The 27,061-nt window shown below is 39.3% G+C and overlaps 1 protein-coding gene and 1 long non-coding RNA gene across 2 annotated transcripts in view; both read right to left on the bottom strand.

Annotated features, from left to right (window-relative positions):
- Positions 1-27,061, bottom strand: part of ANKDD1B (ankyrin repeat and death domain containing 1B) — an 82,637-nt gene that overhangs the window by 39,229 nt on the left and 16,347 nt on the right. Inside the window, 4 exon segments of the mRNA XM_069095987.1 lie at positions 5,080-5,178; positions 17,053-17,157; positions 17,260-17,358; positions 23,357-23,455. Of these exon segments, the coding sequence (XP_068952088.1) occupies positions 5,080-5,178; positions 17,053-17,157; positions 17,260-17,358; positions 23,357-23,455 (402 nt within the window).
- LOC138167252 (uncharacterized) lies at positions 1,806-2,715 on the bottom strand. Its single transcript, XR_011169840.1, has 2 exons — positions 2,621-2,715; positions 1,806-2,026 (listed from the first exon to the last, which is right to left on the bottom strand). It is a non-coding gene; the product is annotated as an uncharacterized lncRNA (long non-coding RNA).

Raw genomic sequence — 27,061 nt, 5'->3', positions numbered from 1 at the left:
GACTCTTTGTGAACCCATTTGGGATTTTTGTGGCAAAGATATTGGAATGGTTTACCATTTCCTTCTCCAGCTCATTTGACAGATGAGGAAACTGAGGCAAGCAGAGTTAAATAACATGCATAGGATCATGTAGATAGTAAGTGTCTGAGGCCAGATTTGAGCTCATGAAAAAAAGTCTTCCAGACTTCAGACCCGCACTCTGTCCACTGCAGCCAATTTAGGAAAATCATTTTGGCAGCTATCTGGGGGTTCCATTGGAAAGGGGAAAGATTTGAGGGAGACCAACTAGAAAAATAGTTTAGGTCAGAGGTAAAGAGACACAGAAGTAGAGGAGTAGCAGTGTGATCAGAGGAAAAAGGACCCATGCAGAAGATGTGAAGATAAAATCAACAAGGTTTGACTACTGATGGAGAGTGAGAATGGCCTGGAGGTCGTAAAGGGGAATGGCAGAAAGGAGAGGTGGTGTCCTTTGACAATAATAGGGAAGTTAAGAAAAGGGGTGGGTTTGGAATAATCTAAGGAGGTCTGTAATGCAGATAGCAGCCCATTCCTGCTCATACCTTACAAGTCACTCAGAATCTTCTAAACAAAAAGGGAGAGGGCTGGACTCTTACTCACCAGCTACTACCCTGAGTCACAGGGTCAGCCAAGGGGCACAGATTCAAATGAAGTAATCTAGGGGAAAAGGTGTGGGCATACTATTGGGAAAGGAGGAGAGGAATTTTCCCAATAGCACCTGCATAGCTAGTGATATGAGTGTTCAGGGTGCAGTTAGGTTATAACTGTTAGGAAAGGCCTATACCCTGCCCAGAATAGGAGGAGACAGAGTGGGAAATGCTGGTTCCTAAGGGTGAAGGGGGTGGTGAGACTCCCTTGTATTAGAGACAAGGCCTGTGATTGGCTATTACAAGGAAAATGGGGTATGACCCCCTACCTTTTGGGGTCTTTCCATGGTTCCCTAGGGTCCAAGGTCCACCATATAGAAAGCTTTCATAGATATTAATCTATCTCTACTCAGGCAATCTGTTAAATTAAGAAAACAGCTATTTTAAAGGGCTTCACAAAAGCGCATGATTGAATTAGAATCACTGGCTTTGTGCAAGAGAACAATGTTGTCATTGTATAACTTATTTTGTATAGAAGAAACCAATCATAAATGCCAATTATGGTCACTTAGATTTTATGAATTTTCTCTAGTGTGCTATTTTTTTGTAAATAGCTCAAAGGAGCTGAAATCCTGCTGTGTACATTTCTAACACTGAAGTCTTAAACTAAAACTTGGATAAAGCTAAGTGCTCAAAATTAAACTGTTGATAATAATGCTCCCCCTTAACCCCACCTCACACAACATTCTGCTTATACCCCTCTTATGTACTTATAAGTTATTTTTCATTATAATTATCTATGTACACATCATACTAGAATGTAAACTCCCTGAGAACAGGGAAAATCTTATCTAAATTTTCTATCTCCCCCAGGTACTAGCTCAGTTCTTAGCATAGAACTTTAAACAGTTAATGTTCTTTTCTCTTTTCCTTCGGTCCAGAAGGCGGCAGCATGGGTAAGTGCCGTGGTCTTCGTACTGCTAGAAAGCTCTGCAGCCACCAGAGAGACCAAAAGTGGCATGACAAACAATGCAAGAAAGCTCATTTGGCCACTGCCTTGAAGGCCAACCCATTTGGAGGAGCATCTCATGCAAAAGGGATTGTCTTGGAAAAACTTGGTGTGGAAGCCAAGCAGCCCAATTCTGCCATCAGGAAGTGTGTGAGAGTTCAATTGATAAAGAATGGCAAAAAAATCACTGCCTTTGTTCCCAATGATGGCTGCTTAAACTTTATTGAGGAAAACAATGAAGTTTTGGTTGCTGGATTTGGTCGGAAAAGTCATGCTGTTGGTGATATTCCTGGAGTCCGATTCAAGGTTGTAAAAGTTGCAAATGTTTCTCTTCTGGCCTTGTACAAAGGCAAGAAGGAAATACCAAGATCATAAAAATTGTATGATGTCTTTGTCATAGTAAAAAATTTTCCTGTAACAAAAAAAAACATTAGTTAATGTTTATCATTTGTTGAATGCAATTTAATTAGGTAGCTATCTGATTTCCTGAAGGTGACTAAGTGACTCAGTGGAAAGGGGGTGGGAACTGGAGTCAGGAAGATCTGAGTTCAAATTCATCCTCAGACATTTACTAGCTGTGTGGTCCTGGGCAAGTCACTTCACCCTGTTTGCCTTAACCCACTGGAGAAGGAAATGGCAAATCACTCCAGTATCTTTGTCAAGAAAACCCCATGGATAGTACTGGCATGCTATGATCCATGGAGTCATGAAGAGTCAGATATGACTGAATGAAAGAACAGGAAGTCTGATTTCTATGACTATTTTTAAAGACTGATCCTTCCTGATAGTTACTCCAGGAGTAAATGAACTCCAGCTCTAAGCATCACAATAAACATGTGCATATCAAATTTAAAGGACTGTCTGTCCCACTTCAATTCCCATCCCTGAAATTTTGCCCAGAACTAATTCCTCCATCCTCCCCACTCTATCCATATAAACCAAAGGGGAGTGAGTAGGGAGGACATGAACCAAGAAACAGGAGAACCCATTTATTTGCTCAACAAACCTTCATTTTGAATCTAGTACTCTTTGTGCAGCACTGTGCTAGGTACTGGGGTGAGATGCAAAGTTTAGAAAAGACTTTTCCCCTTCACTCCTGCAGTCTCATAGAGGGATAAAACAGAAATAACAGATAGTTATAATACAACAATAACATGGTAAGTGCATTGGACAGGTACAAAGTAGTTTTCAGTAAACTCTGCCCTCTGCTACCAGCTGGACAGACTAATGTACATTCTAGAATTAAGATGAGCCTTGCCCCTCAATAACAGACAGACAAATCAAGGTAGTTTGTTCACTCAAGAAGACAGGTGGGTCTACACAGCCCCAGATATTGTTACCATGATTTCATGTTTACACAATGATCAAGTACTTAATTAAATGCCTACAATATACCAGGCACTTGTAAACACACACACACACACACAAACACACACACACCTACCCCTATCCCTTTAAGGCACCAAGGGAGAGTGAATAGGAGCTGGTCTCTGTTGAAGTCTTACCTATAACTCACTCTGACTGTGAACCTGGGCAAATAATTTTAACTGCTTAGTAACTCTGGGTAACTTTTCAAGACTCTTAAGTTGTAGAGAAGTGTTGTGAATCTTTGTATTGCTGAGACTAGCTAAGTCATTCAAGTTGATCATCATACATTATTGCTGTTACTGCATACAGTGTTCTCCTGGATCTGCTTATTTTACTTTGCATCAGTTCATCTAAGTCTTTCCAGGTTTTTCAGAGAGCGTCCTGCTCATCGTTTCTCATAGCACAATAGTATTCCATCACAGTTATATACAATAACTTATTTAGCTTTTCCCCAATTGATGGGCACCCCCTCAATGTCTAAATCTTTGTCACCACAAGAAGAGCTGCTATAAATCTTTTTTAAAAATATAGGTTCTTTTAAAAATACAGGTTCTTTTCCTTTTTCTTATAATATAGTTTAAGATCTGATACTGATAAATCTCCTTCCTTTACTTTATTTCCCCATTAATTCCTTTGATATTCTTGACATTTTGTTCTTCCAAATAAGTTTTTTTTATTACTTTTTTGGTAATTTAATTGGGAAGGAATTGAATAAATAGATTACTTAAGGTAGAATTGTCATTTTTAGTATATTGGTTCTGCCCACCCATGGACAACTAATATTTCTCCAATTACTTAAATCTGACTTTATTTGTATAAAAACTGTTTTGTAATTATGTTCATATAGTTCCAGAGGAGTTTATATATGATCCTAGAGGCAACAGTGATCCATTGGAGTTTAATGAGTAAAGGAATGATATGGTCAAGCATACACTTTAAGACTATCATTTTGGCAGATGTAGTGGTTTGAATCAGGACAGAGAAAGCAGGGAAACAAACTAGGAGTCTATTACATAAGGTTGTTGTTTTAAACTTATTTATTTAAGACTGGATTTCCTAATTCTACCTGGCTTGGAAATACATGGGCTACTCATGGCAAGTTCCCCTCTGATCATCACAGGAACTTTGACTTGATTTGTTTTCTGACCTGGTAGCTCCCATTCCTGGGAGCTCATGGTAGGGTTGCTAACTTAGTGCAGACCCTTGATTGGCTTAGATCTCCTGAGCTCGAGAAATCTGCCAACATGGGGGTGAGCCACTCCACCCACCTCTATTGAAATAATTCTGGCAAAAAGCAACAAGGACTGGGGCAGCCAGATAGCACAGCGAGTCAGAGCACTGGCTCCAGTGTCAAGATGACCTGGAAATCGAATCCCGGGTTCAGACACTTAGCACCCACCCAGAAACACCTGGACATGTAACCTGGAGCAAGTTACTTAACCCCAATTGCTTAGGGGAGGCCAAGTGGCTCAGCGAGTAAGAGCACCAGCTCCAGTGTCGGGATGACCTGGGGGTCAAATCTGGGCTCCGATACTCAGCACCAGACCCAGAAATAACTGGCCATGTAACCTTGAGCAAGTTACTTAACCCTGATTGCTAAAAAAAAACAACAACAACAAGAGCCTATATTAGAGTAGTGGTTGTATGAGTAGAGATAAGAAAATAGATCAGAGATGATGTTGAGGGAAAAAATGACAAGATCTGGCAGCTAATTTGGATATGTGGAGTGAGAGAGAATGAGGAGTAGAGTTTAAGATCAAAGTTTTGAAGAAAGGTGATTAAAGAAAAAACAGACTCAAAGTCAATCAGACTAAATACAGCTTCTCTGAGTGATTTCCATCACCTGAGTCATAAGAGGGATATTCAAGAAATCATGGACATAAACAGATGTTAAGTTATATAGAGTTGGGAAATTGTCATGCAAGAATAAAGAAAAAACAGAATTTACTAAACTCCTTTTTACATCATTATAATTTGTACAGCTAGAGAGGGGATTTTTTTTCTTCTTTTTGGTATCTTCCCTTGAAAGTCATTGCTTTATGACAACATTTGATGTTGTCACCTTCTTACCCCTCTATGACTAGGAAATGCACTTACTTCATTGGGCTCATTTATTTCTTGCCACTGGGTTATCAGCACCTCCACAACACTGGTATGACCATACTTTGCTGCTAGGTGTAAAGCTGTATTTCCCTCCTACAATTAGTAACACAAGAGGTAGAATCCCCAAAAAAACCAAGAATCTCCAATATCTGAAAAACATCAATATACTGGATCTTCTAAAAGGGTTGAATCTGATTTCATTTAGCATTCAACATGTGATCATTTCCACACACACCTGCCAATCACTTTGGGGGGGGGGAGGCCCACAGCTGGGTGAAGGTGATATTGACTAGTTAAGTGACCCAAAATTTACAACAGAAAGGAGAAGTAACCAGGGAGGGCTTGTTCTGGATAAGGGGTGCTCATTGCTGATTGTCACTGCCCTACCCCCTATGCTTAAATGGGTTCCAACAAAATTATGGAAAAAGTAAAATTTATCTTGTCTTTTTCTGAAGTGAGCAAGTTGAGCATGATGAGTTTTTCTATCATTTCAACATGTCCCTTTTCAGCAACCAAAAGAAATGGCTTTCTTCCTTTCTGAAAAGTAATCATAAGATACATGTTTTTATTATATCTCTCAGATGCTCTAATAATAGTTAACATTTATATAATGTTTAGTATGTATGAGGCACTGTATTAAGCACTTTATGATTATCATCCCATTTGATCATCATAACAATCTTGGGAAGTAGGTGCTATTATTATATCCATTTTATAGATGAAGAAACTGAGGCAAATAGGGTTAAGTGACTTGCCCAGGGTCACACATCTAGGAGGTGTCTGAGACCAGATCGAAACTCAGGTCTTCCTGACTCCAGGCTCAACACTCTATCCATTGCAACACCTAGCTGCTTGTCACTACTGTAAATGGCATTCCAGTGTAGGCTAGATAGCAGTTGGACCCAAGGAAGTAATTTTTCTCAGTGAAGGGTTGAGAAAGATTCTTCTTTAAAAATTTAATTAATTTATTTTTAGTTTTCAACATTCATTTCCACAAGATTTTGAGTTATAATTTTTCTCCCTGTCTTTCCCCTACCACCCATCCCAAGATAGCGAGCCTACTGAATACCCCTTCACCCAATCTGTTCTCACTTATATCCTCCCCCATCAACCCGCTAACTTTCTAGCAGGGCAAGATGGATTTCTATACCCCAGTGCCTGAAATTTAGAATTATTATAGAATAGAAATTATAGAAATTTCCCAGTTGCATGTAAAAAAATAAACAACCAAATTTTTTTGTTTTAAACATTTGTTTTTAAAACTTTGAGCTCCAGATTTTTTCCCTTCTTCCCTCCTCACCCATCCCCACTGGGAAGATAAGCAAATATAGGTTAGACATGTGTAGCTACCCAAATCATTTCCATTGTGAACTATATTTCTCTCCATCCTATCCTGCCCCCCACTTATTCTATTTTCTACTTTGACCATATCCCTTTTCAAAAATGTTTGCTTCTAACTACCCTCTCCCCTAATCTGCCCTCCCTTCTATCACCACACCCCCCTCCCCTATTTTCCTGTAGGGTAAGATACCCAATTGAGTGTGTACATTATTCCCTCCTTAAGCCAAATTCAATGAGAATAAGATTGTCCCATTCCCTTTCACCTTCCTGCTCTTCCCCTCCATTGTAACAGTTTCTCTTGCCTCTTTTATATGAGATAATTTACCCTAATCCATCTCTCCCTTTCTCCTTCCCCCAATAAATTCTTCTCTCACCTCTTAATTTTATTTTTTAGATATCATCCCTTCATATTCAACTCATGCTGTGCCCTCTGTCTATGTATGCATGAACATACATATGCCCACACTCACATACATATTTATATACACATATACCCTCTTATACATACATATATATGTATGTATACATATATTCCCTTCAACTATCCTTATATTGAGAAGAGTTTTATGAGTTACAATTATGATATTTCCTTGTAGGAATGTAAATAGCTCAAATTTAATAAGTTCCTTATGATTTCTTTTTCCTATTTACCTTCTCATGCTTCTTGTATTTGAGAGTCATATTTTCTGTTCAGCTCTGCTTTATTTTTTTCATCAAGAATGCTTGAAAATCCTCTATTTCATTGAATGACCATATTTTTCCCTGTGGCATTTTTTTTCAGTTTTTTTTTCATTTCATTTTTTTTTCAGTTTTGCTGGGTAGGAGATTCTTGGTTTTAGTCCTAACTCCTTTGACCTCTGGAATATCATATTCCAAGCCCTTTGATCCCTTAATGTAGAAGCTGCTAGGTCTTATGTTATCCTGAATGTGTTTTTTACAATACTCAAATTGGTTCTTTCTGACAGCTTGCACTATTTTCTCCTTGACCTGGGAACTCTGGTATTTAGCTATAATATTCCTAGGAGTTTTCTTTTGGGGATCTTTTTCAAGGGGCAATCAGTGAATTCTGTCAATTTCTATTTTGCCCTCTGATTCTAGAATACCAGGGCAATTTTGCTTGATAAGTTCTTGAAAGATGGTGTCTAGGCTCTTTTTTTTATCATGGCTTTCAGGTAGTCCAATAATTTTTAAATTATCTCTCCTGGATCTATTTTCCAGGTCAGTAGTTTCTCCAATGAGATATTTCACATTGCCTTCTATTTTTTCATTTGTTTGGAACTGTTTTATAGTATCTAGATTTCTCATAAAGTCATTAGCTTCCATTTGCTCCAATCTAATTTTGAAGGAGTTATTTTCTTCAGTGAGTTTTTGAAATTCCTTTTCCATCTGGCCAAATCTACATTTTTAGGCATTCTTCTCCTCATTGGTTTTTTGGGACTCTTTTGCCATTTGAGTTAGTCTATTTTTTAAGGTGTATTTTCTTCATTATATTTTTGGGTCTCCTTTAGCAGGTTGTTGACTCTCTTTTCATGATTTTCTTACATCATTCTCATTTCTCTTCCCAATTTTTCCTCTACTTCTCTTACTTGATTTTCAAAATCCTTCTTGAGCTCCTCCATGGCCTGTAACCAATTCATATTTTTCTTGGAGGCTTTTGATACAGAAGTTCTGACTTCACTGTCTTCCTCCTGTTCCATGCCTTGATCTTTTTTGTCCCCAAAAAAGGATTCTGTGGTTTGTTTGTGCTTCCTCTGCTTGCTCATACTGGCATCCAATTACTTGGTTTTTGAGCTCTTTGCCATAGTAGAACTCTGCTTACAGAATGGAGAGAGCTTTGTCCCAAATCACTGTTTTTTTTTTTGCAGCTGTCGGAGCTACTAGGAGGGTGCCCTCTCTACAGCCCCCAGAAGCTCTGGCTCACTGGCCACACACCCCAGGACCACCATCCAAGACTGTGATCCAGATCCAATCAGGTTAAAGCAAGAGTCATCACCCTCTGAATGGTTGCTTGGTTCCCCTACAATCTGCAGGCCAGGAGCTCCTGAGGCAGTCAGGCCAAGACAGCTGCACAGCTGATGAGACTCCACAGCTTCTCACCCTGGGGGCAGGGACCTGACTGTGCTCTTTTGCCCCCCTCCCTTGCCCCCTTCCAACAGAGTTCCACACTGACCTTTTACTTTGTCTTATGTGTTTATGTGTTGGGAAGTCTGGAAACCACCACAGCTGCTGGTGATTCACTCTCCTGAAGTCTGCTCTGGCTGCTGCTGGTCGGGGCCACCCTGGGACTAGAACCATGCTCCTTATGAGGGATTGAGCTTGGCTCCCAGCTCAGTGTGATAAACGCTTCCTGTCCTGCTTCTTTCAGCAGGAGATTTGTTTCTCTCTATCACTTTGTGGGTTCTGTAGCTCTAAAGTTTATTTAAAGTAATTTTTTTACATGTATTGGAAGTGATTGGAGTGGGAGCTCACACCAAGTTTGTGCTTCTATTCTGCCATCTTCCTTTTTTTTTTCTTAATAGTATTTTTACCAATCACATGTAAAAATAGTTTTCAACATTCATTTTTATAAGATTTTGAGTCCCCAATTTCTTTCTCTCCCTTCCCTCTGCACTCCCCAAGGCAGCAAGCAATCTGACATAGGCTATACATCTACAATTATATTAAACAAATTTCCTCATTAATCATGTTGTAAAGGAAGAATCAGAACAAAAGGGAAAAAACCCAAGAGAAGAAGGAGAAAATGTTATGCTTCAATCTGCATTCAGACTCCACAGTTCTTTCTCAGGATGTGGATAGCCTTTTCCATCATGAGTCTTTTGAAATTGTTTTGGATCATTGCATTTCTGTGAAGAGCAAAGTCTATCTTGGTTGATCATTGCACAATGTTGCTGTTACTGTGCACAATGTCCTCCTGGTTCTGCTCACTTCACAACTAAGGAAGATCCTGGAAAAGGGCTCACTGGGTCCTCAAGATTTCAAGGGAAAATAGAATATAAACCCCTGAAGAGAGTGGGTTTTTTTTTTCCTTTTCTTTTGTTATCGTTGTTGTCTTCATGTTCTTAGCTCTTAGTATGGTGCCTGGCACAGAGTAGGCTATTTTAGAAGTAATATTTCCCAGGGCCTTGCCAGTAAGTTGGACTGGTTTATCCTAAAACTCTACCCCACATAGGCTAGGCCAGTTTTTCCTTAAAAGGGATTGTAACTATCCTCCCAACTTAATTGGCTCCAAGACTAAAGCTTCTTCTTTACCTGAGGACAAAAAGGCCAGGGCACAAATTGCTGAGGTTTCTGCTTGGCAGACCAGCATTATGACCAACACCAATACAGGGAAGCGGTACTCAGCTGAACTAATGCTACATACTTCTTGACTAACCTTGTCCTGTTTTAAATGTACTTCACTTGCCATGGCTAAGGAAACTTCTTTTTGCTAACTGCTAAATATTTCATGAGTGTCTCACTTTGTTCCAATCTTGAACTTGAGATACCGCACTGGCTTGGTCAGGTCTGGACTACTACATAGGTATTTATTTAATAAATGCTTATGGGATGAATGAATACAGTCTTTCTCTCACCTCTCAGCCTTACTCTGAAGTCAAATTGTGGGCTTTGCCATCAACTTTATAGGGATCTACAAAGGGCAAAGGGTCAGTTTCTAACACTTGACACATAGTGGATACTGAAATGCTTATCAATTGATTTTCAGAGAGGTGATTGTATACCCACTATTGCTACAACACAAGGCAGGCAGAGGGCTTTCCCTTCCCTTCCCCCAAGAGATCCACTGTGCCACATCAAAATTAAAATAAAATAGGGCAAAATTAAAATGTAATTATACTGTATGTAGATATTTATATACATCCGTATTATTTCTTTCGACAGAATGCAAGCTTCTTGAGGGCAAGAAATGCTTCATTTTTGTCAGTGTCCCCATAGTAGCAAAGTGTTTGGTTCATAGTAGATGATTCAAGCTGATTGATTGATTGGACTTAGGGCTGGAAGATCTGGGTTTGAGTTTTGCTTATGAGCCAATTATTTCACCTATCTGGTCTTCAGTTTCCTCATCTCTATCTAAATCCTAATTTTTTTGTTTTTGCCTTTTTGGAGGGCAATTGGGGTAAAGTAACTCGCCCAAAGTCACACGGCTAGTTTTTTTGTGTGGGTGTTAAGTGTCTGAGGCTGGAACCAAACTTGGGTCCTCCTGACTCCAGAGCCGGCACTTTACTCACTGTGCCACCTAGCCACCCCCCCCCCCCCCTCATCTCTATCTAACAGGGATGAGGATGTGCTCCTAATAGTGAATGGAGTAGAAGGTAAAAGTTTATGAGCAGGAGAATGAATTCCTCCCTCCCCTTTTGGTGACAACACTTATTCCCAGCTGCTCCCTTGAAGGGAGATTAATCCCTTCAGGAATAAGGCTTCCTTTTGAATCTGCCTCTGAAGGTACTGAATAAAAAAGGAAAAAACAACTGAAGTCACCAGTGAGAGCCTCCCCCAAGCTGCTTGATTTGTGTATGTCTTAGTCCCTGGGAGAAGCTATAAAAATGAGTCAGTAAAATCTCTTTCGTATTCCTTGAGCCCTAACTGGAAAGGTCTGAAGATGAGTTCATCCTATCTTTTCATTGCCTTATTTATCTAGGACAAATCATTTCTCTACTATGTATCCATGTGATGGTGTATACAGAACCATTACTAATAGTATAGTACTTTGAAAGTGTCAAATGCAGACTACTAGCACCTAATCCGTAATAATTAGTAAAATTATTAGAGCCTCCTGTGCTCTGAGGTCTTTGACCACCTTCATACCCCTCCCCATGAAGTGTCATTTCCAGAACCTACTACTACCCAAGAACAACCTTGGTGACACATTTACAAAAATTCCTAGCTATAGTTCTGGGTGCTCGAATATGAGCTTACTGATGCATACATTTCCAACACATTTTTAAAATAACATAAATCTGTTTATTACCACAAAGTAAAATAGAGAACTAAGGAAACTATCCAGCCAATATAGGCCACAAAAAAGGTTTTGCTGAGTGTGGGTTTGTTTGTTTGTTAATACAGGATTTTCTGGTCACAGTAATAGCTCCAACTCTCACTTGGCCCACTTTGAGGAAGCCAAGATGACATCAGCAAAGCTGAGAGAACCTCTGAAAATGGTTTTCAAACTCAAGGGATTAAAGAAAGGTTAGAGTTCATTCCTGGGGTTTGGAGAAGATGGAGTCAACTTAAAGAGAAAACATTTATGAATTGGTCTAGCATTCTATAACCACAACTGTAGTAAGAATAGAAAAAAGCATGTATAATTTAGTAAGGGATAGTGGGAGGAAGGGAGAGGAAGGAAGAAGGAGGAAGGAAAGTCTCTTTATGGTAGGTTCTTGAAGCCAGAACTTAATAACTAAAGCAAAAAGATGGGGTAGTGGGGAAACCTTAAAAATAAAAATGGTATAAGTGAATCCATGGGGATAAGTTCAAGAAAATTTTACAGTGTGCCTTATTTCCCTTTGTCAAAAACTGAGAAAAAGGTGAAGTTTGGACTCAGTCAAAGGACCACACTTGAGGACCTAGAGAGTTACATGTGGCCTCGAGTCCACAGGTTCCCCACTCTTGGAAGGATCATCCTCCTTATTCTGCTTGAATTCATTTTCACCAGGGCTTAAATATGGAGCTATCTCAAGGGATCCCTCTTTTATTTGGTGTAGAGGAAAGCACTAGAGCGGGAGTCAGAAAATCTGGGTCCTTGTCCCAACTCTAGTCACATAACCTTGGACAAGGAACCTAATCTCTCCAGGCCTCAGTTTCCCCATGTGGAAAATGAGGGAAATTGCCTATGTGATTATAAATGATTTCTAGCACTATATGGAGAAAAGAGTCCCAGATTTTGTTGGAAGATATGGATTCAAAGAGAGCTAGAAAGCTGGTTGGTCCTGTCAAGAAATTAGGAGACACCCTGTTTTCCAGAGCTAATGCCCAGCAAGCAAGCTGCTCCCTGAGTTTAGCATAACCACAATCCTTTGTGCTCACCTTCTCAGCCACAGCAAAATCCCACAGGAAGCCCTGATATGAATCAAACTTGTCTTCTTCTTGTCATTGCCCCTCATTGTCAGGGCTATAGCTGACTGCATAGCCATTGGTATAATTATTGAAGTCTCCCCACACTGCCTTGTGTCCCACCCACTAGGGGTGGGGCTCTGGTTCATGTGTCCCTGCTTGCAAGCTTTTTCCCTCACTTTGAAATTAAACTGTTTGATTCCTGACTCTCCTGTCTATAGCTTGCTTTGTTTGACCTCCCATCACCCACAGGTTAGAGGTCAGTTCTATCTGGTCGACAATCCAAACTCTTCTTTTACATATAAGATACCTGAGGCTGGGAGAAATAGCATGCTGCAGGAGTGACTTTGGGCAAATGATTTAAATTTTCTAGGCCTAAGAAGGGAGGACATTCCAGGCCCAGAAGACATGGTGCAGAGGAATAGAGATAAGCAATGGCATATAGCATGTGAGGAACAGAGAGAAGCAAGAGAATGGTTTGGGAAGAGAATGGAGCAGAAGATATAATACAGCCTGGATTCATTCTGGTCCTATTCCCAGGCCATACTGAGAGCTGACTATGTTCCTGCCTCCGCTTCCACCTGGAACTGAAGATTCTACTTCTGCTCTGATTGGTGAACCTCTACACATCCTGCACATTGTTTGGTGCCCCCCCCCCCAATGCCTATTCACTCTTTGGCATGTGTACCTCTCTCAGCCCCACTTCTAATTTTACTCCAGACACAGTGATTAGTTTAGCATTTTTATCTTTGCTAAAGTCATGTTAGAATATCTCTAGAAACTTGTTCTTGCAACTAAGATCAGGATGGAATAAGAAAAATAAACAGCTGCATCATGCCTTCACGGACATGTGCCCTCCTCTATGCCCTATGACTTCAATTACCACGTACTCTGACTTCCCGGTCTCCTCCCCGACCACCACTCTTTATTGGACGGAAGAGCACTCTCTTTCCCCAGTAGAATGGAAGCTCCTTGCAGGCAGAACTGTCTCATTTTTGTGTCCATAGCTTTAGAACTTAGCATAATGTCTGCTGCAGTAAGTGCTTGATAAATACTTTTTTGGTAAAAAAAAAAAATTCTAGGCCTCAGTTTGTTTTTTAATATGTAAAATGAGGGTGGTCCCTGCCAACATTAAATCTCTCAATTTAAATATGATTCTTTTTTTTTCTTCTATTCGGCAAGTTGCAGAAATGGGGGAGAACCTGTTCCTTGATCCTTTTTGGCTCAGTGTCCTGTTTAGTTTAATACTATGGGCACTATAGATAAGGGAATTTCATTATGTCTGGAAGTCCGAAGGGCTGAGATTTCCTTTTTGGTTTTTTTTTTCCTTTTTAAAAATAAATTACAGATCTGTGAACCATCAAATCTAACAACAATTACATAAACAATCACTGTTACCATTGAAACCCAAGCCAGTCACTTTCTTCTCACAAGAATTACCTGATATTTCAAACCTAAGAATTTCTATGGGCTGAATTTGCAGGAAGGCACTGTTCTACCAAACTAAGCTTTCTTCCCACAGTGCCTTATTGTCATTCTGATACCACCAGCTTTCTTAGGCACCACATTGAAGGCTCCAAAATAGAAACAGGAACTACCACAGAAGGAAAAGATAATTAGCTATAAAAACAAGCAGGAGATTTGTGGAAGGGGAATGGGGGTTCTATGTAAGAGCTTTGCATATATTTGTATGTTAATATAGGCAGGGTTCAATAACTGGAATAAAACCTTAGTCATCTAGTCCAGCCCCATCTTCCTACAGATGAGGAAATCCAAGCCCAAGGTGAAATGACCTGCCCAAAGTGAGCTAGGTGATGCCATAGTACACAGAGTGCCAGGCCTCTGATCTGGAAGGCTCAGCTGCTTGAGTTCAAATCTGACCTAAAACACTAGATGTATGACTGTAGACAAGTCACTTAACCCTGTTTACCTCAGTTTTCTCATCTGTAAAATGAACTGGAGAAGGAAATGTTAAACCACTCCAGTATCTTTGCCAAGAAAACCCCAAATGGGGTCACAAAGAGTTGGACACAACTGAAAAATGGCTGAAAGCATTACAGAGGAAGTAACAGAGCTGGTATTTTAACTCCACTCCTTTAATTCCAAAACTAGACATGTATATGTGGGGGAGGTAGTAGAATGAGAGGGTGGTGTGTGTGTGTGTGTGTGTGTGTGTGTGTGTGTGTGTGTGTGTATTTTAAACTAAGGGAAAGATTTCTGTAGCATAATACAATAACTTTAAAATGTGGTCAGGTCAACTATGATGAGATACCCTTTGGGTCAGCTCTGCCCTTTCTTACAGGGGTTATAGTGTTTGACTTAATTTATGTTGTTTGTATAATTGAAGCTATAGTTCAACTCACTTAACCAAGTTATCTGGCCTTTCCCCCCCTGACTGAAGTCTTTCTGGGCTTTAAATTATTTGCTATTCCTAAGCTTTTAAAAAATGTTAAAATCTCCTTCCAAGATGTATATGTCACTAAACTTATTCAACTTCTGTTCCAAGATGATACTTTCACAGACTCTAGAGGAAAGTCCATTCTCTCTAATGGACTTAAGTTCTTGACAATTTCACCCCCATTTACTGGGAAAATCCTATGCTTAAATCAATTGCTATATTGACTGTTGACCTCAGTTCCATAAAACAACTCACATTTCTTCTCAGAGACCTTGGTGTTCATTATTTTCCCCCTCCACAAGACTCCCCTCCTCCAAGACCTCACACCTCTTTCCTCTTTGGGACCAGCTGAATCTCCCATTATCTGAATCTTCCCCAAGATTATAAAGCTCTATAAACATTTGCAAATGTTCTGCAATTATATGGACATTCCCTCAGGCCCTCCCCTATGTCTTTCCTCAAATATTTTTGTACATTTCTTTTTCTAGAACCAGCAGGGAGTTTGCACACTGATTCAGAATGTTTACATATCATCATGCACATATCTAAACATTTGCTCCCCTTTTCTGTGCTCTCTCTGGTAAAACAACTGAGAACGACAGAATCAGGAGGGACCTCTAGACTTTTCCACAACTCCTTACCCATACCCAAAATCTCCAGGAGAGGAAGGTTCCTATTATTGTTAAAGTACTATCTCCCTCACCCAAGTCTAATCTGTAGCATGGGGAGCTCCCTCTAGGCAAACATCTTTATCTTTATCTTCCTAGTCCTGGGTAAATGTCCTGCCTCCTATTATTTTCTGTTTACAGTAGAATAGGGGTGAAGGTGACAGATCTCTTTCTATCTGATTAAGCTTATGAACAAAATGTTCTTGATTTCATAATCCCTTTTAAGCTGAGCAAAGGCAAAACACCTATAATGTTGGGAGCCAAAGAGGCCTGAGCCAGGACTTCAGATAATTACCTTGATATCAGTGGACCAGAAGACTTTAGTTGTTCAAAACCAAAATATTTGAATTCTTAGGTGGTCAGTTCCTATGCAGATGTACTTGATGATGCAGCTTTGGCTTTCAGGCCTTGAAGCCAGCTCTCAAGAGAATCCTTTAAAATGTGACTGCATTTGAAAGGAGTTAACTGACTTTTCCTAAGACTTTCTGGCACCCAGAGAACAAAAAGTCTTGCTACTTCCAGGATATGACAGACTAAGATAAAATACTTGAGATCCCTTCCTTTGTCTCATTGCTCTATAAAAACCTTGTCCTAAGAATCAATAAATGGAGTTCATCATTCTTCCTTGAACTACCCACATGGCCTGGTCATTTCTTATTCACGTCTCTAGATCATGCTAAGTGCTGGACACTGAGCAGCCCAAGGCATATAATAAATTAACCGAAGACTGCTCAAACCCAGCTCACAGACCCCAAATGCTGACTAATAAAAGTTCAACTCTAGGAGAGGGGAGACCATCCCACAGTGTTGTAAGCATCAGCTGCACTCAGTGGGCGATTCACTTCTTCTAGGAGAAGTCAGACACCGTGTGGTACCGCAGACCAAGGGCTGGAAGACATCTCAGAAGGCACCTAGTCCAGGGGTGGGGAACCTACAGCCTCAAGGCCACATATGGCTTTCTAGGTATTTGGGTTTGACCTTTTGACCAGTACAAGTTTTACAGAACAAATCCTTTTATTAAGGGGATTTGTTCTGTGAAGTTTGGATTCAGTCAACGGGTCACACTTGAGAACCTAGAGGGTCACATATGGCCTTGAGGCCACAGGTTCCCCACCCCTGATCTAATCTAACCCGTTCATTTTGTGTGTGCATGTGTGTGTGTGTGTGTAAAAAAAATATATATATATACACATACATGTGTATATATTTATTCATTTTAATGTTTATACATTTAAAAACATAATTCTGATAAGGGGTTCATAGACTTCACCAGATTGCAAAGGAGTCCATGACACAGAAAAAGTTAAGAATCTCTGAGCTATCCCTTCTATTGCGATGGATCCCAATCTATGGGTATACTACAGGGTACTGTTACTGGCAACTTCCCTTCCTTGACCCCCAGCTCCCAGTCCTGGTTCTGCTAACACAGAGGCTTAGGCCCATCTGTGGCCATCCAACAGATTCTGGTTGGACAGAGAGCAGGATCAGGCCCATGGGAAGCTAAACACATACCTCATTCTGCTGATTTAGGTCTTTCAGATGTAGATCCTGAAAAAGATATTCCACAATCCTTACATTATTGTTCTGAGCTGCAAAGTGAAGGAGAGTCATCCCATCCTAAAGAAAGTCAAATTGAGGCATTTGTTAGGGATCAGAAGCTCCCAATACCATTATGGCAGGTGCTTGTTAGACAAATGTGACCAACTGGAACAGCCATACCTGATTCTTGGCTTTCTGATCAGCTCCAGCTTTCACTAACATGAGCATGATTTCTAGACTCCCAGACCAGGCTGCAAGGTGAAGGACAGTCAAGCCATGCTTCCGAAAAAATCAATGAGAAACAGATATGAGCATTCTTTATTTCATGGTACCCACATGTTGCCATTATGGTTAAGGGTAACTGACTGAGGCTGGCATGGATGAAATCTTGGATTGCTATTAGTTCAGACAGTGGAGGAGTGCTTCTGGGGAAAGACAGGAAGTATCCCTTACCAGGCTCAAATAGGTGCAACCAGCACATATAGACACCAGGCTACCTACCAAGCTGCCCCAGAAGTCAGACAAGCTCCTCAGTCTACATGTTGACCTTCTCTGACATTTGTTCCTTTTCATTTCCCCCTCAAGGCTGCTGTCCATTGGTAGCAATTTTAACCAGATTTCACCTGTGTAGATTTCACAGGGGGAATGGACTTAATTGCCTCAAGGGCAGCCCTGACAGAGGCTAATGCTCTACAACTCAGGGAGCATCAACTCTGGAATTCCAGGTGATTCTGAGTTCTTAATGGAAACTGCCAATGTACCTTCACAGACTTAAAAAAATTAGTCTCTGCTGGATCAGTGCTCAAGGGAATATGGTGTCCCAAACAGGTCTCATTTGGAGGACAGTGAGGTGTCTTTGTCTACTTATGTGTATGGATTTTTTTTCCCCTCACTTCATAAGGTTATTCCTCCTATCTGTTGATGATATTGTCATTCTCCTGATTTTTAGGCTTGAAAGGATCTGGTCTTTTAACTTTTTCTTTTGTATCTTCTTTCTTTGAGGTACCTCTTACATTTGTTTTTATTTATTTTTTTTGCTTTTTGGAGGGGGGAGGCTGGGCAATTGAGGTTAAGTGACTTGCCCAAGGTCACACAGCTAGTAAGTGTTAAGTGTATGAGGTCAAATTTGAACTCAGGTCCTCCTGACTCCAGGGCAGTGCTCTATGCACTGCACTACCTAGCTGCCCCTTTACATTTGCTTTTAAGAAAAGTTTTATTGAGATCTTTTGTTTTATACATCATTGTAATTTCCTGATATAGGTTTTTCCCCCTACCTTGAACCCTCCTGGACATAATGAGCACATTCACTTAGACATTCAAGATTTGGAACTAGTACTTCACTTCCTCCTTTATCAAGAGGAAGGAAGTGCATTTCATCAATTGTTCGCTGGGACCAACACAGTTCTTTGCGAATAATCTGACCTCAGCTGCCTTTTAGTGTCATTTTTGTTTATTTCCTTTTTCCTGTATCTAGCTGATTTGTACAGAAGTTGTTTTTTATGTTGTCTCCCCCTTTAGACTATGACCTCCTTGAAAACATAGACAGTCTCCCTCCCACCCCCACCTTTGTTTATTTTATTTTCAATTTATGGAATAAAACAAGCATTTCCATAGCATAGTATAATAGAAAAGATGATTGCACATGAAATTGGACATTTGTTATGCACAAATTGCTATTTTTTAAACATATAATAAAGTTATCATGTAAGTTTCTTTTTTTTTATTTTTTCCCATTTTTTCTCCCCGCCCGAATGGCTATCATTAGACACGAATAGGTGTGTGTGTGTGTAAAATTATTCTGTACATACTTCTATTTATCAATTCTTTCTCTAGATGCAGATAGCATCTTTCTTCATACGTCCTTTATAATTAAGTTGGGTATTTATAATAATCAAAATGATTTATTCACTCACAGTTGTTCTTAAAACAATATTGTTATTACTGTACACAATATTCCCTTGGGTTCTGCTCATTTGATTCTTCATTGTATCCCCAGAGTTCAGCATGGTGCCTGGCACATACATAGCAAATGATTAATAAATATATATTGACTATTTACATTATTATAGTTGTCTCTTTCTTTCCATGTTTAATAAAATAACCTAATTTGTAGTCCAATCATTCCAGAAAATAATTTGGAACTCTGCCTAAAGGGCTATAAAATTGTGCATACCCTTTGATCCAGTAATACCGCTACTGGGTCTAAATTCCAAAGAGATCAAAGAAAAAGGAAAAGGATCTATAATCACAAAAATATTTGTAGTAGCCTTGGAAACTGAGGGAAGGCCCATCAATTGGGGAACGGCTGAACAAGTTGTGGTATATGATTGTGATGGAATACTATCGTGCTATAAGATGAGCACCATGGTTTCAGAAAAACCTCAGAAGACTTCAATAAGCTAATGCAAAGTGAAGTGAGCAGAACCAAGAAAACATTATACAAAGTAACAGCAACGTTGTAATGATCAACTTCTAAAGAAACTCTTTAACAAGTTTCATATGGTTTGGTGAGATACAAAATCCATGAGCTTGAAGAACATGGGTTAGCTATTGTTATACTATATTACATAAAATTATTATTATTATAGCTAACATTTATATAGCACTATGTGCCAGTCACTATGCAAATTGCTTTGCAATTATTATTTCATTTGATCCTCTGGGAAATAGGTGTTATTATTATGAGGAAATTGAGGCAAACAGAGATTGAGTTATTTGTCCAGGATCACACAACTAGTAAGTGTTTGGAAACAACTTTGAAGTGGGGGTCTTTCTGACTCCAGACCTGGCATTCTATCCACTGCAGACCTTTTAGGGAAAGATAATTCCTATCATAAAAAATAGGAGAAAAACCTGGTCCTACCATATAACTTCATCTGTTGCTTCATTGTGCCTTCCAGATTCAAGTTTAAAGCTTTCAATCTCTATCTTTCCCTGGCATACATTAAGAATTTTATGCATTTAAAAACATTTTGAGAAGATGTTCATTTTAATATCTTTGGACAAAGATTCCAATGATAACATTAACTATTTTTAATTTGTTTTTCAGTGGAATTATATAACTTGATGTCATCCATCTACATCAAGGAGTTATTAAAATGTTTTGGTTTGACTCCTTTTTTAAGGAGAAATTAGACATTGCTGAATGCATAGTACATGTATGTCCATATGTATATAGTATATCCATATACATATTTATATAGTATATACATAGCTAATGAGGCTAGAAAGGTAGGCTGGAGTCAGATTGTAAATAGCCTTGTATACCAAACAGAAGAGTCTGCATTTTATCCTAGAGGCAAACTTGATCAAATTGCTTTGGCATCTATTCACAGAGAATGGATTTCAGAGAGAAGAGACTGGAAACAGAGAGGTTTGTAAACAGGAGACTATTGTAATAGTCCAGGTCAGAGATGAGGAGGGTTGGGCCAAGGTACAGCTATGTGAATAAATAAAAGAAGGCTGATGGGAGACAAAAAGCTAAAGGTAGAGATACTCATTAGGAGGCTACTGCAGAGCCTAACTCACATAGGGCATAATACTCACATAATTAATTGGCAGAACAGACCATTCATGATGGTAGTCTGCCTATACATTTTACTTAAGCTCTTTATACACGCATGCACCTAAAAGTAATTAGATTAATGATAAAAGTACTAAAAAATGGCCATCTTTTTTTTTGTCAGGGAAATAAAATATATAGGAAATTGTTCTATATCTCACCTGACAGGAATTCTTTTTTATCTTTTAACTTATGGTGTAGTAATACTTGCTGGGGATATACTACATTTATAGGAAAAAATAAATATAAATATAAATATATATATATATATATATATATGTATTTTTAAAAAGCTCCAAAGAGAAAAGTCAGGAAGAGTTTTCTGTTATTGATGGACTATAGTTGGTTACTCAATATGAAACAGATCACTACTGAATTTAGATAATGTAGTAGAACCAGGCCAAACTCCACATCTACTTGTAAAAATATAGATTCTATTAAGACTTGGATCAGCGATTGCAACATTTTCCAACACCAAAAGGAGAAAGCAGACTATTCTCATTGCAAGTCATTAGCAAAGCCGCCTGGGAACAGGATTATGAAAGCTGAGATAAACAAGAAATGTTTCCCAGTTCTATAGAGTCTACTCCTAGGTTAATGCCAACTTTCAATGCAGTTATTCACCTCCATATAAATGGAGGGAATGGCCAATATTCATATACCAAAAATGGTTATTTCCTCAATATTATTTCAATGGTATTTTTTTTTTTGCACCTTTTGGAGGGCAAATGGGGTTAAGTAACTTGCCCAAGGTTACATGGCTAGTTTTTTTGTGCGGGTGTTAAGTGTCTGAGGCCAGAACTGAACTTGGATCCTCCTGACTCCCGGGCCAGTTCTTTACTCACTGCAATGGTGTTTCTTTATCAGCAACGTTATAGAGAATTAGACAAAAAAAGAACAAAACAGAAGGAAAAGATAACCCAGGAGTAAAATCAAGAGAAATCTTCATGACTGGCTGTAGCAGCAAGCACCCCAAGCGTCCTCAGGGTTTGCAGCTACCACAGGTTCTTGGATCTGCTTTGTTAAAGGAAAGCAAGTCAAAATTGGTCAACAAGCTTACTTTAATCAGTCAGACATATATCGTTTACCTTGTTCAGAAGAAAAGGTCAGCACCCTGAACCTCAAAGTATACAGGCATAATTATCAAGACATTAACAGATCAAGTAGACAGCTTTCCAAACTGTCCAACCATTACATCCATACCCAGTCAACATCTGGGTTTCCACATTCTGGGTTTTTCAAAGCCGGGGGACTCTCAACAACGGCTTCCCAGAATTCAGATCAAATCACAGAACACTTCTCAAAGTGAGTCCCCAAAACAAAGCTACACATCAGGGCTTATATAGCCTTCTCCTGGCTCAGAGAATGTAACAACCTTATTGACTCACTGGCCAATCAAGAAGTATCTACTGAAAAACAAGCCTCCCCCACCCCAGGCTTCAGGTGCACATTAGCCTAGGGGCAGGGAAGATCTTTAAAATTTACATTCTTATTACACTGGCCTATGGACTGGTCTGTACTACAACTGGCAAACAAACTGAACTACATGGAACAATGACATTGGCTATAATTTCATTCTGCTCTTCTCTGCAAGTTGGTGTCAGTCCCCACATCCCCACTGTTCCAGTGGAGGGCCATGTTATAGCATCATCAGAGAATCATAAATGTAAAGCTGGGACAGAGCTCAGAAGTCTCGTGAAGGACTCATGTCCTCATTTTACAGATGAGGAAACTGAATTTCAGAAAGGTAAATCAACTTGCCCATGGTCACACAATCCATAATTGTTAGAGATGGAATTTGATCTCAGATATTCTGACTCCAGAGCCAGTTGCCTTTCTGCTGTCCCACAGGAAAGTCTCTATTGCTTCCACTTAAGGTGGGGAGCATAGGTTCAAATTCAAGCTCTCTTTTCTATTGATGTCACCTTGGGAAAGCCACTCTGGCCATCAGTTTGTTCCTCTGTAAAATGAAAGGTCTAGACTGTGTTATCATAAAGGTTCCTTCCAGTTCTCAATCCCATGCATTTATAAGCATACGGGATAGTTCCTTTCTCTCTCTCTCTCTCTCTCTCTCTCTCTCTCTCTCTCTCTCTCTCTCTCTCTCTCTCTCTCACACACACACACACACACACACACACACACACACCCAACACACACACACACAATAGCTTTTTAAACCTGGAACAGAGTTGTAATAGGAAATAGAAACAGGGTAAGTGCAGGAAGCATTGTGGGTGGGTCACTTTGTGTATGTAAGCAGGCATGTCTGTGGTTTTTTAGCTCAGGTGATTGGAACATTTTTATCTCAAGAGCAAAGTCATGAGTTTAGTCCCTCTGTGAACTAGTTTGCTTCAGCCTGTTCAATAGACATAAACGGTACTATTTGCTTTCTTACAAATGCATACTATTGATCCCAAGGGTCACTTCTGGAATTCATCATCGTCACTGAACAAATAGTCCAAAGCATTGTTTCTGTCTGGGAGGGATTAGGAGTATAATTTCTGCATATAAAGGACAGCCTCATTTAATATCCGCATGTATATGTTGTAAATAAGCCTTATATATAGCCACCACCATAGAAAAGACTATTGATTATTTCTTAGGGGAAAAACATTCTCTCTCTCTCTCTCTCTCTCAATTTAGTAGCTCTTTCTTTTTCAACTATACTAGTTTTAAAGGAAGTATCTCAATTCTATTAGGTGAATATGCACTTACCTTATTAGCAATGTCCACCCTGGCCTTATGATTGAGAAGGAAATCTACTGCTGATAAATGGTTTCCACCCACAGCAAAATGCAGGGCTGTGGGCTTCATCTAAGTAAACACAGTTTTTGTAGGAAATGCTTATTGGAGGTTAGTTATGGTAAGGAATAAAAACATGCATTTTTTAAAAGACAGAGCTGGAAATGGAAATTTTAGTTATTTCATCAAACCAGTGTTTGCTTTTTTAAAAAACATTTTTTATTTCTGGAGAGTCCAACATTTGCTCTGAGGTCTTAATTTAAATATATATATATATATATATTCAGTTCAATTTCCCACCTTTTTCCTTCTTTTGTTTTTTTAAAATATTATTTATTATATGGGATGGTTCTCTGGAGGGCCAAGGGAAGGGGTACTGGGAGAAATTGTGGTAATGTGAAAAACAAAAGCTATCAATAAAAAATATTTTAAAAATCATTCAGCTCTGTTCTTTTGGTTTGCCTTGAAAGTACTATGAATTATTTCCAGCATAATTCAAAATGCATTAGGTTTCACATAACATTGGAGAGCTTTACAGCTCACTGGGATATATGCCAGAAACATAAGGAATATAAAATTTAATAGGAAGAGCTGAAACTCAATGCAGAACCAGTCATTCTTGTAATACAACAACAACAAAAAAATGCTAGCTTGTAACAGATGCCATTACTTTTCATTAGCACAAAATTCTTGATAGAAGCTAAGATTTTTTTCATACAAAAAAAAAAGGAAATTTGTGACAGAAAATCTCCGGGGCAATCCTTTTTAACTACTTTCTCTTCAATTTATTTTGCCTATAAAGTTTATAATTAAAAAAAATTCCCCAGAACATACATTATGCCTGTTCCCTAGGTGGGAATCTATGATAGTGGGAAGCTAATACTAAAATGAACAGTCTAAGGATAGTATCATTGTTACCCAGTTGACTGACAAATGTAAAAGTACTTAGATATCCACAGAGTAGAGTTTAGGCTACTTAAAAAAAAATTGAACTTATTATAAACACCAAAATAAAGTACAAATTTCCATAGAAAGAATAACAGAGCAAGAGAATTGTACATGAAACCTTAAATCTTGATTATGTGCAGCTTGCTTCATTATATGTGTATATATATATACTCATATCTATGTCTGTCTATCTGTCTATCTATCTAACATGTAACTTTATTTCTGGAGGGGGAAGGCAGGGCAATTGGGATTAAGTGACTTGCCCAAGGTCACATGGCTAATTCTGTGTTGTGTCTGAGGCCAGATTTGAACTCAGTCCTCCTGACTCCAGGGTTGGTGCTCTATTCACTGCACCACCTAGCTGCCCCTAACATGTAACTTTCAAAGCTGTCTTGTCTGATTCTTTTTGGCCTTCCTTCCCTACTGTTTTCTTCTACACATTTTTAAAAAATGCTTCTTTCCTTTTTCTTCCCCCTCCTAACCTATACTTATTTTTTCCTCTCCCTCTTACCCCCTACCATTGGAGGGATGGGGGGGAAATTAAGACACAGCTTTTGTAACAAATATTTTAGCCTACTTTTTATAATGCCACCACCTACATACCTCCAAGGGCACCTACTTATTAACTTTAATGCCTCGAAGGAACCCACATGAAAGTCAGCATGGCAATAGTAGACAGAAAATAAGGACTTAGAGTCAGGAAGACCTAGGTTTAATTCTGCCTCTGACACATACCAGCTGTTTGACCTGGAGCAAATCACTTAATCCCTCAATGTGCCAGGCAGCTCTCTAAGACTTTAGTTGTAGGGCATCTGGTGATCTGCATGGGTAAGGGGGGTTTCCTAACTAAGAGTTCCTTATACCAATGAAACCACAATTCTAGACCAGGGGAGGGAGTGGGGGAGGGTAGGGAGGGAAAGAAAGAAAGAAAAAGAAAAACCTCCAGAAAGAGATAGCCTTGGAGTCAGCATGCCTATAACATATATTAGCAGTGTGACCATAGCCAAGTCCCTTAATCTTCTTGATGACCTGACCCCATGCAGCTCACTAAGGTTTCCAATGAGTTTTACAAGTTGCTGGTCTGCATACATAGAATGAGTTTTCTATGCTAGGAGTTCTCACATGCTGATAAAAACAAAAATCCTGTCGTCCTACAAAAAAAAAAAAAACTTACTATAGTGGGTAGAGGAGGAAGTTTATCCATTTTTGTTTTGAGTTGCCAGCAGCAAACAACTATTTGGTACTCTGATACATCTATACACAATGTGTGCATGCACAGAGAGACCAACACACCTCTTGAAATGCACCCACAGACTATCCCAAGCTACTGGCCCCATCCATCTCCTTTCTCTCCCCTGCTCCTGTTCCACTTTCAGAAACATCACTAGGAGTATACAGAAATTTCCACAAAGAAGAGTTGCAGGAAATCCAGAGAAACAGGAAACCTGTATTTCTAGCAATGGATCCATTTAGCCATCCCCTGCTGCCCTTCATCTCTCCGAAACCTGACACCAGAGAGATAGGAGCTAAAATGGAAGGTTTCTGTCCAGACAGGAATGTTTACAACAACCCAACAACAATGCTATTAAACAAGTCATTTTTTTTCTAAAGATTTCAACTTTGGAGGAACCTAGCTACAAATGACACTCAATGGAACAAAATCAACTTAGATGAAGTAGCCAAGGATGTTCTGACTTTCCAGAATTTGAGAGGCCCGAATGATAAGCAGACTGAAATCCAAGTCCCTAATCTCCCCTGTTGACTTAACATAGACCCACAATGTATTAAGTTAAGCAGGAAGATTAAAAAGCAAGCAAACACCCTACATCCTTGCCCAAAGATAAGCTAAACTCCCATACCCAGGGAGGTAGCGTTCTCTGATTTCACCTTTTCAATTCCATTCAACCAACAAACTTTATTAATAAAATAAAAGCAACTGACATTTATATAGCTCTTGAAGGTCTAACAAGTTCATGTTTCTGCCTGCCTCTAGGCCAAATATGAATGCCTCTATTTTAGAAAAAGAGAAAACTTGAAGGACTTGTCTATGGCTTGATGGCTAGTAAGTGTCAGAGCAAAGGACTCTTAATTTTAAGTCTAGTTCACTTTCTACTACCCACATCCTATCTTACCTACTTGTATCCATTATGTCAATTGTATTCAATTTTTCCCATTATCTTATCTAATAACTTTCCCTTTACCATATGGACCCAACTCCCTAGGAGTTGTTCTTTAATGTGGAAAAAAGTATTCATAGACAAACCAGTGATACAGGGAGGAAGTGATCTAGTCTAGTGTGCTCTGAAAAGTTACAAGATGGAGCAATTCCTTTCCCTGGGGTGGGGGTGTCATGAAAGGCTTCACAAAGGATGTGGTACCCTAGTTGGGCTTCTAAGGAAGGGGTGGGATTCCAATAGATGGAGCTAAGATGGGAGTTGTCCATTGCCAGGCAAAGTTGGTGTAAGCAAAAGCATGGAAACATCTGGGGATAGGAGAGGAAGAGAACATGCACAAAGCACAGTTTGATTGGGCTGTCAAAGTACAGTAAATGAGACAAGATGGTTGAACCCAGGTAGTAGAGGACCTTGAATGCCAAGGTCAGAACTTTATACTATATGTAGTATATAATTGGGAGCTACTGAAAGTTCTTGAATGGTTAGAGTAACAGATTAAGAGCATTTATTCTAGCAGTAGTGTGAAGGATAAATCAGGGACAGGATATACACAAGG

The sequence above is a fragment of the Petaurus breviceps genome, unplaced genomic scaffold, assembly GCF_028583685.1.
Source record: "Petaurus breviceps papuanus isolate PSGF00001 unplaced genomic scaffold, PetGlider_PUasm1.0 229, whole genome shotgun sequence".
NCBI classification, from domain to species: Eukaryota; Metazoa; Chordata; class Mammalia; order Diprotodontia; family Petauridae; genus Petaurus; species Petaurus breviceps.
This window is presented reverse-complemented; position numbering and strand designations above follow the sequence as displayed.